Source organism: Pezoporus occidentalis, unplaced genomic scaffold, assembly GCF_034315485.1.
Source record: "Pezoporus occidentalis ecotype Australia unplaced genomic scaffold, CSIRO_AGI_Poc_V1 ctg210, whole genome shotgun sequence".
NCBI classification, from domain to species: Eukaryota; Metazoa; Chordata; class Aves; order Psittaciformes; family Psittacidae; genus Pezoporus; species Pezoporus occidentalis.
In genome coordinates, this window is record NW_026913965.1 from 915,158 (window position 1) to 932,962 (window position 17,805).

General features: G+C 39.0%; 1 protein-coding gene across 3 annotated transcripts in view; it reads left to right on the forward strand.

Annotated features, from left to right (window-relative positions):
• The window catches only part of PLCE1 (phospholipase C epsilon 1), a 150,434-nt gene that overhangs the window by 107,975 nt on the left and 24,654 nt on the right, over positions 1-17,805 (forward strand). For 2 of the 3 annotated variants that reach the window (XM_062619465.1, XM_062619466.1), the window contains exons 7-14: positions 1,284-1,542; positions 2,229-2,437; positions 6,558-7,224; positions 7,720-7,902; positions 8,184-8,301; positions 8,679-8,838; positions 17,430-17,552; positions 17,639-17,775. In XM_062619465.1, coding sequence (XP_062475449.1) covers positions 1,284-1,542; positions 2,229-2,437; positions 6,558-7,224; positions 7,720-7,902; positions 8,184-8,301; positions 8,679-8,838; positions 17,430-17,552; positions 17,639-17,775 — 1,856 coding nt within the window. Of the gene's footprint in view, positions 1-1,283; positions 1,543-2,228; positions 2,438-4,847; positions 4,887-6,557; positions 7,225-7,719; positions 7,903-8,183; positions 8,302-8,678; positions 8,839-17,429; positions 17,553-17,638; positions 17,776-17,805 lie in introns of all 3 variants that reach the window. The other variant, XM_062619467.1, reaches the window with a different exon arrangement.

Below are 17,805 nucleotides of genomic sequence, written 5' to 3' on the forward strand. Positions count from 1 at the left end.
AAAACACATTTGAAACACTCATAGGCATGAGGAGTCCTTTTCAGAAGAATGCATCCGCAGTCTACAAGCTAAGTTGTGAGAGAAAATACAAAGCCAATTAAAGGCTTAATTTTATCTCTGATGCATCTGCACAGCACAAGGGAAAGAGAGGAGAGGAAGGCTCAGTGCTGCTCAGCAGTGTTTCCCAGACAGGGGCAAAAAGGGGAGGTTGAGGATATTCTACTGTTAGCCTTTCTACAGACCTTTTGGTATGTTTGGAGCCCGGACTAGGTAAAAAGGCCGTATCATTGCACAGACATACAGTTTAGAATGCGGGAAGGCTCCCTGCTGTACCCACTATCCTCAGGGAGCATCAGGAGCTATTTCTGTTTGAAATCAAAGGTTCTTTTCATCTACAGTATTGTATTGGTGCCTGAGAGCTGGAACATGGTCCTGATTTACTTATTTCCATGAAAATAAGTAATTTATTTTGTGAATGAAATGAGGAAAAAAAAAATCAAAGTAAATTATTTTAAATAAATTTAATTAAAACCCCCAACTTTTGCTAACTTTATGGGTTTTTCATAATACAACTAAAGGAATTTATAATAAATGATCTGGTTTATCTTTATAAGTTCTTTAATCTTTTCTCATTTCTTCCCAAGCCCTTGTGATTTTAAGGCAGTAACACAATGAAAGTGTTAGAAAGCCTGCTTCTATAGTGATGCTGGAGAGGGTCTCTTCATTAGAGACTGTAGTGATAGGACAAGGGGTAATGGATTAAAACTTAAACAGGGGAAGTTTAGATTGGATATAAGGAGGAAATTCTTTCCTGTTAGGGTGGTGAGGCACTGGAATAGGTTGCCCAGGGAGGTTGTGAATGCTCCATCCCTGGGAGTGTTCAAGACCAGGTTGAACGAGGCCTTGGGTGAGATGGTTTAGTGTGAGGTGTCCCTGGCCATGGCAGGGGGGTTGGAACTAGATGATCTTAAGGTCCTTTCCAACCCTAATTATTCTGATTCTATGATTCTATGTCTTATGCAACTGAGCTTTTATTAAAATGTCAAATGTGATTCCAGTAGATTATACTGCTTGATTCTTCTTTTTAGTTTTGTTCTTAATAATTCAAAAGGGGCAAAATGGTCCACAACCCCAAATTCTCATAAAAATAATCTTGCTTTCATGCATTCATTTCTGAATAATGATAATAATTTCCTCTATTACAAACGTGCTGTCAGTGTTGAACTTGAATGTAAATTGATTTTAATTTTTTTAATAAATGTTGCAATCTCTTTTTGCAATAGGTCAAGGAAAGTTTTAAAAATGTGGCAATTTATGGACCAGTCAGATATTGAAACCATGCGAAGTCTGAAAGATGCTATGGCACAGCATGAGTCATCATCTGAATACAGGAAAGTGGTTAACCGGGCACTCAATATTCCAGGCTGTAAAGTTGTTCCTTTCTGTGGTGTATTTTTAAAAGAGCTTTGTGAAGTTTTGGACGGGGCATCGAGCCTTATCAGACTCTGTCCACGATATAATGTCCAGAATGAAACATTAGAGGTGAGATTCATATTCTAAAGGGTTATGTTCATAGCTTTCAGGTGCTTTATTTGCTATTATTTTATATTGTTTATTATTTTATACAAAAGCATCGTCTAATTAAATTTTTCTAAACCAGGCTATTACCACTGTTGAGTTAAATACACCTCAATTTAATTCCTATAGTTAGTGTATCAATTTAGATTTATATCTAGTTCAGTACTGGAGTACTGAGAAATTAAAGTTAGGACCAAAGGATCATGTTTATACTTTGAGTAAAATAAGTGTATAAATCCTTAAAGATTTAACTACTTTCTGTTAAATGCTCTGACCTTCCACTTAATTAATTGGGAATTGGAAATTTTTCAATGCCTTAAAAATGGAATTCAGCTCAGTGGATCAGGCTTTTTCCTCTATGAAAAGAAGCAATTCCTTTGAGTTTTATAATTTTGGTTTAAAAGGAAAATGCCCCTGTTAGATGAAAAGATTAAGATTGAGGCACTTAAAGAGTTTTCAGGAGTTACTGAAATTTATGTTGTTTGATTTATGCAGTGATTTGGTCTGTTTAAGATTGGAAGCAGATACAAAATCCCATAAGAAGCTAATATGAAATATACACTAAATATTAATTCTTGTAAGAACTTCTTCAGTGAGAAGTAGATGACACATTCTATTCATTACTATACTAATCTTTTAGGTATCTCTAGTTTGTTTCAGATTACAGTGGACAAGATAATTTCTTGCAACGAGTAGGCCAAGATGGTTTAAATAATCCAGAAAAAGAATCAACAGCAAACAATATCTTTCAAACGATTCGGAGCTGCAATCGCAGTTTGGAATCTGAAGAGGGTGAAGATAATTTTATTGAAGGCAGTAATTCAAGAAAAAACTCTTTGAAGGACAAAAACCGTTACCAGTAGGTCTCCTTTTATTTTCTGTTATCACCTGTATATTTCATGTTTTCAATCTTTAATTTCTTTTTACCAAGGCTCACTTTTACTAATAAGGCAAACTTTAACATCTTCCCTTTTATTTATCCTCTTCCAATTCAGAACCTTTTTCCCCTGCAGTTATGCTAAGTATCTGATACTCAAATGCTAGGAAACTCTCTGTATAGCTATATTTTCCCTCATGATGTAATTACTTCCTCTCATGATAAGGGTAAATCCTTTTCGTCTTACTCATATCCCTTTAAAAACCCACAGTTACGATGACAGTTTTGATCTGTGGTGACAGGAATAGCACCAGGACATATCCGTTATCAGAACTCAGGACATTACATTCTGCATGCTTGGGCAGCATTCTGCCCACTTCAGAAAAAAAGTTATTTGTTATCCTTCAGAAGATCTTTTAAGGACATGCTCATTTAAGGCTTTTGAATTATGTCCAGAGAACAGTTATAAATCAGTACACATTTTGAATTTTCAGGTTGTTGTAGTCCTGCTATTTTGCATAGAAGTTTTCTTAATTGCGCCCTTTGTAAAAAAAACAGTGTTCAGGAATCTCAGATTTTCACTTCAAAGATGTGGTATATTCTGTACTGTTCACCATCAAGAAATATGTGAAGTGCAAAGTTTAAGAGATCACTAAGTCTAGAATGTTGCTTTCTAGTTAAGTTGCAGTCCATATAGACACAGGTGGGTTTAAACTAAGTAACCGTGTTAGAATAATTTCAATTTAAGTAATGGATCTGTACTGTTCAGAGAGGAAGACCTGTAAAATTGCGTGAGGGCTTGCACAGAAGAGCATGCTTAAGTCATTGCATGAGTTACTTTATTGATAATGTGAATCAGAAATACCCATATGTTCAGAAGTATCCAACATATTTCAGCTACTTACACATAAAATCTAATAAGTGACTGCCTGAGAAGGAACTACCATCTTCCTGTTTTAAATGCATTTATTTAATTAACATGCAATTCTAAATTTCATTTCAAATAAATAATGAGTATTTCCTGAAATGATGGTTTCTAATAGAATTATTCACATCTGGCTTTAGTTGTTTCTGGAAAGTGGAGCAGTAGATTAAGCCAAGAAAGACAGACACACTTCTCTGTCCATTTATGTTGTCTCTTGACTTACTTCAGTTCAAAGACTTTCTTCCAGGAATTACTTTTATTAATGATTATGCTTTAAAATCAGCTTACAACAGTTAAAGTGGAGGATAAGATAGGGAAATAAACTTTTCACTTAAATGAACAAAGCAGCATTTAAATTAAAAAGAATAGTATGGAAATAAAGTTTTCTTTGTTATGTGTTTATGAAATCAGTACTTGGTAAATTAATTATGCTTTTTATTTAAATATAAACTTTTGAGTTACAGTTTAAAGTAGGACTTCAATGTAAAAAGAGAAAAGCTAATATAACACTGAAATGAAAGTTTAAAATTTAAATGAACAAAACTGAAGATAAGTAATTGAAGTTGTGTTACCTGTTTCAGGCTACTAACTACTTAGTTGTTAGTATCTATAGAACGGATTTGAACAGTATAATCACTTGTAGAAAGATACTTCTGGAAATACTCATTTAGCTCAGGTACCTCCTAGACTTTGGAAATTCTTTATTCACCTGCCATCTCTTCCCTGGGCTTTCAGACAGCTGGGTGAGGCACAGGAGCACATTGCTGCAGAAGCTGTTGTATGGAGGCTGCAATGCTTGGTTTATTTTAATGCTATGAATGACTAAAAAGTTCTAAGGAAGAAACTTAGGTGAGAGAAGTCATATTTGCATACAGTTTTATAATATCTAAATTTTATAATAATAATAATTACATATTACCTGATAATTGTAGTATTTTGGTCATGAGGGCAATCACCTTCTTCTGATTTGGGTTAGTGTTGTGGAACATGAACCCACCAAAGCTGATAGATTAGTTTGACTTGAAAAAAATGAAAGGCATCTAATAAACTCAGTGTTAGTGTGTATAATTACTTTCCCAATTGTGTTAGCAAATAAACTCTATCGCTCTGCAATCAGTGACCTGAATTTCTGTACATGCCAGAAAAATATCAAACTTTAGTCTTTACTAGAACTCAGTCTTGACAGTTCTCAAATAAGTAAAGGTAGACAGGAAAAGACAGAGAAGTTTGAAATACTGTTTTTATAGAATTGTTAATCAAATTACCTATTAAGATACTGTAAACTTTGATACCTTGCTTTATTACCCATATCTCATCTTCACTTTTAAGCTTTCCTAATTACAGTAAATAACTTTTAAATAGGGGAAATTTTTTTTGCTTTTCATATCCCTTGCAATTTTCCACTTTAAAACTGCAATCTGTTTTAATGTTTCCTTTATCCTTTCTTTTCATTTCCTTGCCTCTCAGTGCAGCACATGTAAAGAAAGCTGATTCAAACCGAGTTCTGTAAGTGTGTTCTCAATAATTGATAGCTGTGTTGCTTTTGGCAGCTCGTGTCAAAAATATATTTCTCTATATGATTCTGTGTGTGTTCTTGGCTTACCTGCTTTTTATACATTTTAATCTGCAGCATGCCAGTGCTATCAAATGTGAAATAAGGCATAAACAAAGCTCCGCCATTTCTGTCTCCACTACACCAAACTCCTCCAGCCATGCACATCTAGCCTCAGAATACATTTTCTAGCATTTTTGCAGAGATTTATTTGATTGTTTTGAGGTCATGGGGGAGAAAGAGCTCTTTTGTTATTTGTTTACTTTGAAAATCTTAATCTCGTATAACACAGGTAAATGTTTTTATGTGTCTGGTAAGACAGTTTATACCAGCTCAGTTACAATGCATGACCTTTATTTTTAGCAAGATTTCTTAAGGAAATAGAGCTACAGTGAAGGCTGATACAGTTACTGTCCGTTTGTCAGTCACAAGTAATAAATCCCCAGTCTGTTGGCCACTTTTTGCTAAATTTGGTGGAGAGAGAAGTAGAAATCTCACTGCTTAATAAATTAATAGAGGAATCATTAGAGCTGATATATGGAATAAGGGAAAAAATTAAAATCAGTTAGTGCCCAGGGTGGAGAAGATATTGAGGAAGAGCTAATGGTTCTCCATGCTGTTTAGCTTAGGGAGATAGTATATCTGACTTGGAACAAGTTACAGCATGGATTAGTTTTGCTTAGCTCGTAAAACATGGGCAGGAGCTGAGTGTACATGATGATATGAAGAGGAAGCACTGAGGCTATTATGAAAAGATGCCTTGAAGAATATGCGGAGGAAGCTGGTTTGGATTTTATTGGCCAGATAGCCTCAGGAAGATGTGCTGCATTAGTTCTTCTTCATGGAACAGTTTGCTCTTTTTTATGTTCATTAAAGCAGTATCAAAATATTGAACATTTTTGCACTCATACATGTTAGAAGCTTCTGCAAGGAAAAAAGTGTATTTAAACTACCTCATTTATTAGTTCAGTATTATTGATTGCTGCTCCATATCTACTGCTTCTAATAATGGTAAACTATTTTGAAACTTTCAGTTGCTGAATGCAAGCATCATGTTAATCTTTTGCTTAAATAAAATTAAATTTTCTAATAGGAAGTATCTGATCAAATTCTTGCTTCCTTCCTATGAGGAACATATGTATTTGAACCACTATTTTTACAACTGTTAATCAGAGAATCATATAATGAGAAAAGTCACCAGATTAAATCAATAATAGAGCAGAGATTAGAAGTCCTGTCTTCAATCCACTAGATCCTGCTAACAGTTTTCATATATGGTACTTGATATTTCAAATGAAGCAATCTTATGCTGTGGATTTAGAAATTGGAATCATGGCTTTAAGATCCAAATGGAGGGTTTTTATTGATAATGTAATGTTTGGGAAGATCAAAGAAAATATATTGTTACAGGAGTTATAATTAATGGTAGCAGCATCTGCTTATTAATTTGAAATTGCAATAATGTAAATTGTAATACTGTAAAAACTATGGATGTTCCTGTAAGTCTAAATTGTAAAACAACAGTATGCTTTTTGTTTAATTTACAGTAGAAATATATTCATCAGTCAGCATAAATAAGCACATGTATCACTAAAGATATGTCTCTCATCTTTACTCACATACAGATTTATAATCGGAGATCTTTCAGATTCTGAAAGTGATATATTTGAGCAGTTGAAGGAGTGGGACAGTAGTTCAACAGAAGAGCAACAAAAGGCTTTCTGCCATGGGATAGAACTCATTCCCTGGTATGTGTTATCTATCAGGGCTGATGTCCATCAGTTCATGCAACAAGGGGCAACTGTCATTCATTATGATCAGGAGACACATCTCTCAGCACGATGCTTCCTTCAGCTTCAGCCTGACAATAGTACTTTGACTTGGACAAAACCAACAACAGTTTGCCCTGCAAACTCGAAGGCAAAACTGAGTGTGCTGGGTACTACTGCTGAGCTTGGTAAATACCAAATTCTTGGTAATACTGGACTGGTGGAAGGTGTTTTGGACTTGTTTTCAGCCAAGGCTGTATATATGGGACACTCTGGCATTGATATGCACACTGTGTGTGTTCAAAATAAACTTTGCAATATGTCCCTTGAAGAAAATGGTATAACACTACTTTATGGACTTCAGACTACTGATAATAAGTTGCTGCACTTTGTTGCTCCAAAGTACACTGCCAGAATGCTGTATGATGGATTGCTGGAATTGACTAAAGCTGTAAGAAAAATGAGGAGATTCCCTGATCAAAGACTACAGTGGCTACGGAAACAGTATGTCAGCCTTTACCAGGTAAAATATGCTGTGACTTTGTATAAGAAAAGTTCAAAAATGTCCACAACTTAATGTAATGTAATTAGTGTCTATTATAAGTTAAAATTAAAAGTGAGAACCAAATCTCCAACTTTGCAACACAGCTTAAATCAGTAAGACCTGATTCTCCACGTAATGTTCTGTCAAACTTTGCATGTCTTCAATACACTGAAGTTAAATCCGTTTTTATTACGAAGCTGCTCATATGTTTGGAGTTTTGGAATAAGTATTTTATTAAAGAAAGAGCAATGACTGTACTTGAAAGAAGTTCTGAAATACTGAGTGATGAGAGTTAGAGCCAAAACCCTTGCCAAAATAGCAAACAAAATAGCCCTTTGATATTCATGCAGTAATTAAAAATTGCCTTCCCCTGATGTTTTGTCTTTCATTCATTCCTTAGAGATGTCTATTTTATTGCTTAAGAAAATGTGTCTGTTCTTTCTCTTGTTTTGTTAACACTGAGAATTTTTGCAGGAGGACGGAAGGTTTGAAGGCCCAACCTTGGCTCAGGCTGTTGAACTGTTTGGAGGCAGACGATGGAGTGCAAGGAACACAACCACAGGAACTCTTACCAAAAGCACTGAGAAACCTAGTGTCCAGAGAAACAACACTCTGGGATTAAGCGCAGCTAAGAAAAAGAAAAAAGTACTCATGAGGGTAGAATATTTTGTTATTCATGTAGTTTGGCTGATTTGTTTCCTTCTTACAAGTTACTGTGCAGCTAACGGTATTCTGAACCAGAGAAAAGTTAGAGAATAATTTAAAAACAGTTTATTGCAGTTTCAGGTTTTGAGCTTGTTTTCCAATAGTTCAGGTTTCTTGTCTCATGCTTGAAGCATTCTCAGGACATGTTGGGGCTAGCAGAAGGAGAACAGAATCTTGTTGGGACCTTTGGGTGCTACCTCAGTATAAAATATTATGGTGCTTGTTATTTCTAGGGTGAAAGTGGAGAGGCCACTGATGATGAAATGGCAACTCGGAAGGCAAAAAGCTCTAAGGAGTATCGTAATAGGAGTGGTTCAGATCCTCAAGATCTTGATGAACATGAAGAACCAGGTAGATATGTTAATAATTCAGCATTTAAAAATCCCTCAGAGTTTTGCTCAAAGCCTTTTTTTTATGGTGTTAAAAATACATCTATTATATGAAACTACTTTTGCAGTTGAAACTCCAAATGCTATAAACTGTCAATTTATGTAGTTGCTTATGATTGTTCTTTCATTTAGTTTCAGTAGCATTTCCTTTCCATTCAGATGAAATGGGCATATAAGTGTTGTTCAGAATGTATCTTTTTTTACTGTCTTGGGACAAATCTAAAACCCCTTTAGTGTCTTACTACACCTTAATGAATTATATTACAGGTCTCTTGGACAAAAACATTTTTATTGGGTCAGATGTTGTAATTGTGCTGCAAACTTTTGCTTTCTCCATAGATCAGAATATTACTATTAATGTTTCTCCATCTAACAACCTGCCATCAAGAAGAGCTCACTCTCTAACAGCATCTGGATCTCCTAATTTAGGAGCTACAACATCTTCACCAGCAAGACCAGTCTCCTCTCCTGTAATTTCTTCAAGCAAGAGTCAGTCTAGGTAAGGACAAAAGCAATGCTTTGATTTAAAAAGAAAAAAGTTACTGTTACTTAATTATCACTGAATGTGGGTTTCAGGCCAAACTAACAAAATCTGACAAAAACAATGCCAGTAATGTCACTAGCCTTTTGAGAGACATCTAAAACACATTGCAGAACAGCATAGGACATTTAAGCTGAAATACCATGAATCTGAGGACGGCTTTGTAGCAAGTCCCTGGGCAGTATGTTTCCGTTTATGTCTATTACAAAAGCAGATTGGAATGCTGTTCCAAAGCTACACAGATACAGAGTTTAGCTCTTTCTCCAGATCTGATCCAAAACATAGTTACAAACATCATCTGTGTAATGAAAATCAACAAAAATGTTATAGATGTGTGAACTGAAGTTCTAAGGTTTCTTAGCATAAGTCATTTCTACCTTGGGGATTATTAACTTTTGCTGACATTCCTGGTGATGATTGTAGTACTGCCTTGGGGAACTGGAGGAACAGACTTGAAATCTTTCTCTTACAGGCCTCTCCTCCTTGAGAGGAGGTTTTTTTGGTGTTATTAGGCAGTGCAGAAGGTTATGCTGTGGTTGTGCAGTGACATAGTGGACTATTGTATTAATTCTAGAAAAAGTGATGGTAGTAATTGTAGTAATATTACAATGATAATATGTCAGGGATGTGGGTGGTACTTTATGACATGCAAGAAAACCACGTCAATGGAGGCCGTCCAGTGCCTTTTAGCAGAATGAACACTGAGGTGCGGTTATGAGTTTGGGTTTCCAGGAGAGCAATAACGAACAATAGAAGCTATTATTTCTGCTGGGAGAACGTTGTTTTTGAAGAGAGGTGTTTTGTGTAATGGTGTGTGTTGTGTATTTCTTGGGGATTTTTGTTTTTTTACGCAAAAAACTGTGGCAATAGGTATGAGGAGTAGAGCCACCTGTGGACAGCTTTCTGAGACTCATTACTATGTTGCTTACCTTTTGTTCTTCACTGTCATTCAAAACAATGTGATGAACACGCCAGACTAGGATTCACTTCTGTAAGACATTTCTCTTTTATGAAGGATTGGAACAGCTTTCTTTTACATTAAAATGAAGAAATGCTGCTTTATTACCTCTGGAAAATACTTCTGTGCTTTGCAAACCTGCTTTTTGCCTTTATGCCAAAATTACTGTTGTTCTCTAAGTGAGATTAAAAAGTTCAGTGGAGAATTTACGTTCCCTGGGGAAGAACAGCTAATATTCCTTTAATTCCCCTCAGTCCTTCTTTTCTGTACAGATCCCTGTGCAGCTTAACACTATGGGCCTCCCTGAGTTATGACAGATTTTCCCTGGCAAAGCTGTGTGGAAACTCCACTGCATTTCTTGGTAGAGATTTCCCTAACTTGATATGACCCTTCTTGTTAGAATTTGCTCAGCATACCGCTGTATGGCTGTTACATCGGTCCTGAGGAAATTCCTCAGAACAGAATTACATGCTTTATCAATTGCCTTGACCCAGTTTTCATGAGCCATTAAGAGACTCAGAGTACTGGAAAGAGTTTCAGTCTTGATATTTACCTTTTGGACCCTTGATAGGTCTGAATTGTGCTTGCCAGTTTTCATGTGTGTGAAGACTTCACATGTGGCTCAACTGTGATCACTAAGCCTAAGCTGTCAAATAGCTGGCTGTCTGATTTACTGCAAAGTGCTATATGCATACTAATTTACACCTGAGATCTCTTTTAGAGTAAACCAGCTGGTTACCTCCAAGATGGAATTTAGGTGCAATTCCAGGAATATTTAATTTGGTAATTAGGTAGTACGGATGGAGAGGTTCTTCAGTCTCAAGCCATCTAAAGTATACTGTTTTGGAGGGGATGCTTCCAGCAAGGATTGTAGTGTCAAGCAAACCACCAAGTCACGGCATGTCCTGTTGCTTAATGTTATATTAAATAAATGACAGTCTGTCAGGCAATAGTATATGCCACAACTTATTTCAGCCACTTCAGATAGAACACACACCAAAAAAGAAAGTGATGTCTTAGAAACAGGCAAGCACTATAGTGAAGCAAAACAGACCTGAGCCAATTGTTGGGCTGTTATAACTGACTGCTTTTGTCAGTACCATCATAAATTAAGATAAAATGAAGTATCCATTTTCTAAAGTAACAGAAAGTTGGACTGACCTAGATAATGAAATAACCTAGGAAATACAGGATCCACTGGGAGTGCCTGTATGCATTTGTGTGGCTCTGCGCAGATAGCAGCCAACAGAAGTTATTAGTTCAGATTAGCATCTGGATTCAGACTCAAACACTGACAAGGCTTCATAGTTGGAAGTGGTGCTGGACATGAGCTGATTGTGCATTGAGTGCTTGATTCCTCACAGAACCCAGAGTTTAAGGGTGGTGGATAGAGTGTCCCACCGGGCTAAGCAGAGCCTTCACAGCACAGAAAGCTGAGCTGGTAACAAATGATTGTTAGCTGCAGTGCAGCAGCCAGGAGGAGGAGAGCAAGAAAGATTTCTAGTTCTTTTTCTCTCACCATGTAATATGTGCATGAACTTTTGCCTGACCAGTAAATTAGATCAATGTCCCCAACAAGTGAGAAGCACTAAATAAAATTTCTACAAGTGAAAAATGAATCTGAATCTGATGACAGCAATTTTAAAAGAGGAGGACCTGGCTGTCTTTGGTTTAAAATAACAGTAATTCTTACATGTACAGATTGAAAAATGGTATTTTTACATACATAAATCATAAGCTTGATATTCCTGATGTTCTTACAAATATTTTTTTTGTTGAGAATAAGCTCTTACACAGTCCAGATAATTTCCAAAGACAGGCAGCCTGTAGGTGCCTTCTGTCATTCTTTAAAAGCCTCCAGCAAATTTCCAAGTTATTTGGCGATCTAGTGCTACATGTAAGGTGGAGGAAGAGGGGGGAAAGCATGGTAACACCGTTGGGAAACAGATAACAGGATATGGAAAAATTGAGATCTGGGCTTTTTTGTGAAGAGAAATTAAACTGCCTCACATGTTATACCGGTATACAGGTATAACCCAGACTGTTACTTATTACTTTGGTTGTTAGTGGGGTTCTTAGGGTCTTTGTCTTTTTTTTTTTTTTTTTAACAACCTGTGCTGGTTACTCATGGAAAGATTGGAAAATACTCTTTAGCAATCAGGTCCAGTGAAATGCTGAGCGTTACCATCTGCTGCCAGTCTTCCACTCAGTGCTCTGCAGTTGCAGTCTGTTTTCTGGAGTCAAGAGATTTTCCTCGTCATGGTTTATTTTTCTTGTCTGGTAAAAATGTTAGGAATGATTTTAGGAAAGAAGTCATATGCACTATGTCGGTACTTGCCATAGTGATGTCAAACAAATTGAACATTATCAACTAAAGGAGAGGGGTTTTTTTAGTACTTTTAAATCACATTCTGCTTTCAACTGCATGCAACCATCCCAGGCCAGGAGGCAATTGAGGCATCTGATCTAGCATATTTATGTAAAATGTTGCCTGCCTGCAGCAGGTGACTGCAGATGTCTTTAGGAACATGGGACAATCTGGTCCTGTTTTTCCATCTGTCCTGGGTTTAGCAGTAGCTGTCAATTTTTCTCCTTCTTAGTAGCTGGTGCAGCATTGTGTTTTGACTTTCAGCCTGGGAACAGTGCTGATAACAACGATGTTTTCAGTTGCTGCTCAGTAATGTTTATCCTGACCAAGGACTTTCTGAGGCTCATGCTCTGCCAGGGAGGAGGGGAAGCCGGGAGGAAGCAGAGACAGGACACCTGACCCAAGCTAGCCAAAGAGGTATTCCATGCCACAGCACATCATGCCCAGGAGGGGAACTTGGAGTTACCCGGAAGGGCACGGGGTCTTCTGGGTTGGACTCGTTTTTCGGCAGGTAGTATCGTATTCTCTTCCCTTATTATTTTTTCTTATTGTTGCTGTCATTGGTGGTGGTAACGGTGGTGACTTGTGTTGTACATTGGTTGCTGGACTGTTCTTGTCTCAACCCGTGGGAGCTGCATTCTTTCGATTCTCCTCCCCATCCCTCTGGGAGTGGGGAAGGGGAGAGCCCCTGGGGGAGGTGGGATGTGGGTCTCGACTGCTTCCAGCCCGGCACCGCCCACTGGGAGTGAGTGAACAAGTTACCTGACTGGGTTTAAACCACGACAGTACTTTTTGGCGCCCAACGTGGGGTATGAGGGGGTGAGATAACGACAGATCTGTCCGGATTAATAGTCACTTGTCACAATGCTGATTTATTGGCTCTCAAGGTTGTTCCTCTTGATCTCACAGTTTCAGTATATCGTACCTTACTTCCAGCAGGTATTTGCTTATTAGTGTTTTTCAAGTGTGGGGCTTGGGCTAAGGTTCTTGTCTCATTGTACTTTATGGTAATGACTTGTAATACAATAGAATCATTGATCATGAAACTGATCTGGCTTATGTTCCCAGTGTGGTCACCACCTTTATACTTTGGGAGGTATATAATAAAAGTGCTTAGCAATTACACATCTCTTTCTCCTTCTCGGGTGGTCAACCTGTGAAGGAGACATTCTTTTACCCTCCCAGTCCCAACCCCCCAGACCATTTACAGCATCATTTGAGAGTTTTGAAGTTTTTGAATGGCCTTTTAATGCTGTTGAGACTTGTTTGCTGATGGTGATGGGGATCACCATGTTGGTACGCATACAGAGTGATTTTGCCCACAACCATTTCATCTGATTTCAAAAGTTAAGCAGAGTCAGGTTTGGGTCTTGTCTGGGGTTAAACGACGATATAGGAGGACCAAGAGATTTTCCCTGAGGCTGGACAGCCACGAGTGGCAGGGTGTGTGGGATAGTATGGGCAAGTATCTAGGCCAGTGGGCCCCTCCAGTACTTTGGAATTTCACCACCGAACAACTGCAAAATCCAGACGAATTAGTAAAACATTTAAATGAGGTGTGTGGTCATTCTGGCCATACCAGAGACGGACAAATCATGGCAACGTGCTGGGGCTTGGCCTGTGCTTACAGGGCCTTGTTCAACACTATCCAGCACCTTCAAAGGGAAAAAATGTCACTGGATCTGAGGGCAAAGCAACAGTCGCTACTCAAACTTTGGCCTCAATGAACAGAGCAGCTACCCCAGTGGCAAGTACAGCAGCTGCTCAAACTTCAACTGCAACAGACAGTGCGGTTACCCCAGCTCCAAGCACAGCAGCTACACCACCCCCAGCAACAAGTACAGTTGCTACTCAAACCACAGTGATAATCACTGCAGCCAAACCAGAGGACCAATTCGTACCAATATTGGTTGCCCCTGTACGCAAGAGAACAAGCAAAAAGGAGGCAAAAAGGGTGAAGCGAGATGAAGAACCAATGAATTCACCACCCGGTCCAGAATCTGATCAGGAGTCATCATCACATGACGAAGAAGTAGAAGAAGAGGTAACTTCTCGACCTCGGACCTCAACCGAGCTGTGGAATATGCGAAAAGATTTTACCCGTCAACCAGGGGAGCACATCATCACCTGGTTGCTCCAATGCTGGGACAATGGGGCCGATGGTCACGAATTAGAAGGTACAGAAGCCAAGCAGCTGGGATCACTTGCTAGAGAAGGGGGAATTGACAAAGCAATTGCAAGAGAGAAAAAGTCCCTCAGTCTTTGGAGGTGGCTCTTGGCAGCTGTGAAAGAAAGGTTTCCATATAAGGACGATGTTATGTGTTGTTCGGCCAAGTGGACTACTATAGACAAAGGCATCCAGTCACTGAGGGAATCAGCCATTGTAGAGATGATCTATCACATCAAGCCGAATAACGGGGATATACCCGTAGACCCAGATGAAGTCAAATGTACACAACCCATGTGGCGAAAACTTACACGGAATGCACCGTCGTCATATGCCCATTCATTGGCAACAGTGACCTGGAATGACATAGTACCACTAAAGTGGATGAAATGGTTCATAAACTCCGAGAGTTCGAAGACAATCTCACCCCTTCCATCATCTTAGCTGTGGAAAAACTGTCCCAGGACCTCAAACAATTGAGGGACAATCTATCTGATTTATCCAGCTCCTCACGTGTACCAACACACATCTCAGCTATTAACAAAAGGCATCCTATTGTTCAAGAGAGGAGATACAGGAGGTATATGCCATGGGCCACCCTATGGTTTTACCTGCAGGATCACGGAGAAGACATGACGAAGTGGGATGGAAAACCTATTTCAGCTTTGGAGGAACTGTGAGAGATAATGGAAGCTCCTGTGATAATGAAGAATAATCCCTTTCACCATGACTTCAGTGTCCAACATTGTGATGACTATTAGAGGGGCCCTGCCTCCAGCCAGGTGGAGGTAGGGGACAGTCGGATTTACTGGACTGTGTGGATCAGATGGCCTGGCACATCAGTCCCACAGAAGTATAAGGCTCTAGTAGATACTGGTGCACAGTGTACCCTGATGCCATCAAGCTGTCAAGGGGTGGAACCCATCTATATTTCTGGAGTGACAGGAGGATCCCAAGAGTTGACTGTGCTGGAGGCTGAAATCAGCCTGACTGGGAGGGAAAAAAAGCACCCTATTGTGACTGGTCCAGAGGCTCCATGCATCCTCAGCATAGACTACCTCAGGAGAGGGTACTTCAAAGACCCAAAAGGGAACAGGTGGGCTTTTGGTATTGCTGCTTTGGAGACTGAGGAAATTGAGCAGCTGTCCACCTTGCCTGGTCTCTCAGAGGATCCTTCTGTTGTGGGGTTGCTGAAAGTTGAAGAACAACAAGTGCCAATTGCGACCACAACAGTGCACTGGCCGCAGCATTGCACCAACTGAGACTCCCTGATTCCCATCCATCAGCTGATCCGTAGGCTGGAGAGTCAGGGGGTGATCTTGCTTGCCCTTTAATAGCCCCATATGGTCAGTGCGAAAGTCTGACAGAGAATGGAGACTAACAGTAGACTATCGTGGCCTGAATGAAGTCACACCACCATTGAGTGCTGCCGTACTGGACATGCTAGAACTTCAGGATGAACTAGAGTCAAAGGCAGCCAAGTGGTATGCCACAACTGATATTGCCAATGCATTTTTCTCAATTCCTTTGGCAGCAGAGTGCAGGCCACAGTTTGCTTTTACTTGGAGGGTTGTCCAGTTCACTTGGAACCAACTGCCCCAGGGGTGGAAACACAGCCCTACCATTTGCCAGGGACTGATCCAGACTGCACTTGAACACCATCACAGCTGTTGGAACTGAAACTGTTTGTACTGAGCCTGATGGCAGAATTCATAGATTAATGGATTTGCAGATCTGAACATTACAAAATGTCACAATAAAGTCTGACACGTGGTCACCTAGTCTGGTATTTTGAAACAAATACTGTAACTTCTGGAATTAGTTATGGTTTGAACTAGACAGTTCCTGATACGTGTGCTGCGGGTTGAGATGTCTCCCTTTTCAAGGCGCTGGTGGATCCCATTCCTGCAGTAGGTGTTCATTGGTGTTTAGGCCCAGGAAGAGGCGCAAGAGCTCAGAGCTCAGCCTGCCATTACAAATTAGTACATGAAATTCACTAAGGATTTGTTCGCACTGCTCAAGGGGTAGTTCAAGTTGGGCCTAACTACGCTTATTAGTGCAAATCCTGTAGTAGCCTAAGGATTTTGGGATGTAGCTTTTGGAAATATACTGGTCCTGCTTCAAAAAATCTTTTTTTTCAGCTGCACAACATCAGTTAACAGTTTCAGTTATAAAGAAATTCGCTGGGCTTGCTATTACTCTGTTACTCAAGTCAACTAATATAATTAGCCCCAAACACCTATTTTTTTCTGTGATCATTTTCTGCCTTTGCTCTCAAGAAATTCCAGCCTACTTTTCCTTACATCAGCCCCAAAAGCTGAAAGTAGGAAATCATTAGAACTTTGTTTCTAGTGGCCTTCAGAAGCTATTGTCCAAGCCTAAAAGAAGAGGAGGATTGTAGCTTAACCTGTCTTAGTTATCTGATGATAGTCCTGAGTGCTCTTGGGTAGAATCTGGCAAAAACATGGGCTAGGAAATAGTGTGGGTTGAGTGCCAGGAAAGGGGAAGGGTTATGATTCTTAAAAATCTGCACCTTTAATGCTCCAACATGTAAGAAACCTCAGGTGCATAAGGAAAAAACCTCTGTTTTTCTTGCACAGCTATTCAGAATATTACTGTTTTATTTTGACAGAACAGAGCTTTAAGGAATTCTATATATGTTTTAATTTTCTCTTAGCAAATCTTCAACAAACCTTATGAGCAGCCTGTGCTACAGGAATACTGGCATTGTTTTCTTTAAAGAGAAAATGAGAGTGCTTTAATTTGTGCCATTTGCATCAGCCCCATTTGCACATGGAAGAGTTTTAAATAGCATGCATATGCATTATTAATTCTGGCAAAGTCTGCAGCTGTCTCGAGGGAATAGCATAGCTGCTACAAAACAAGAAGGTACAAACTGTTATGCATCTTATCAGATACTGCTTTATTTGCTTCTTTCAGATACTGGTTATAAATGTATTAAGGAGAGCACAAATAAAGTGTTAATGCAGTAATGCAGAATGTTTCAATAAATGGAATTTAATAAACCAAGCTACAGCAGTCTTTTTCTGATTTAGTGCATGGAGCAGCAGTAGCTGGCATGGCCGCGTTAAAGGAGGAATGAAGGGGTTTCAGAACTTCATGGTGTCTGATAGTAACATGACTTTTGTGGAATTTGTAGAGCTCTTCAAATCTTTCAGGTAAAATGTACTTCTATTTTGTACTGATCTCATTCATCCAAGTTTGTAAAAAAAGCAAAACTTGAGCTTTTCTACTCTTTTCGCAGTGTCCGTAGCCGCAAGGATCTAAAAGACCTCTTTGATGTCTATGCTGTGCCTTGCAATCGATCTGGTTTAGAGCCTGCTCCACTTTACACTAATTTGAAGATTGATGAAAATAGCAGCGGATTCCAGCCTGATTTAGGTTTGTTAAAAAGGAAAATACAGCTGCTAC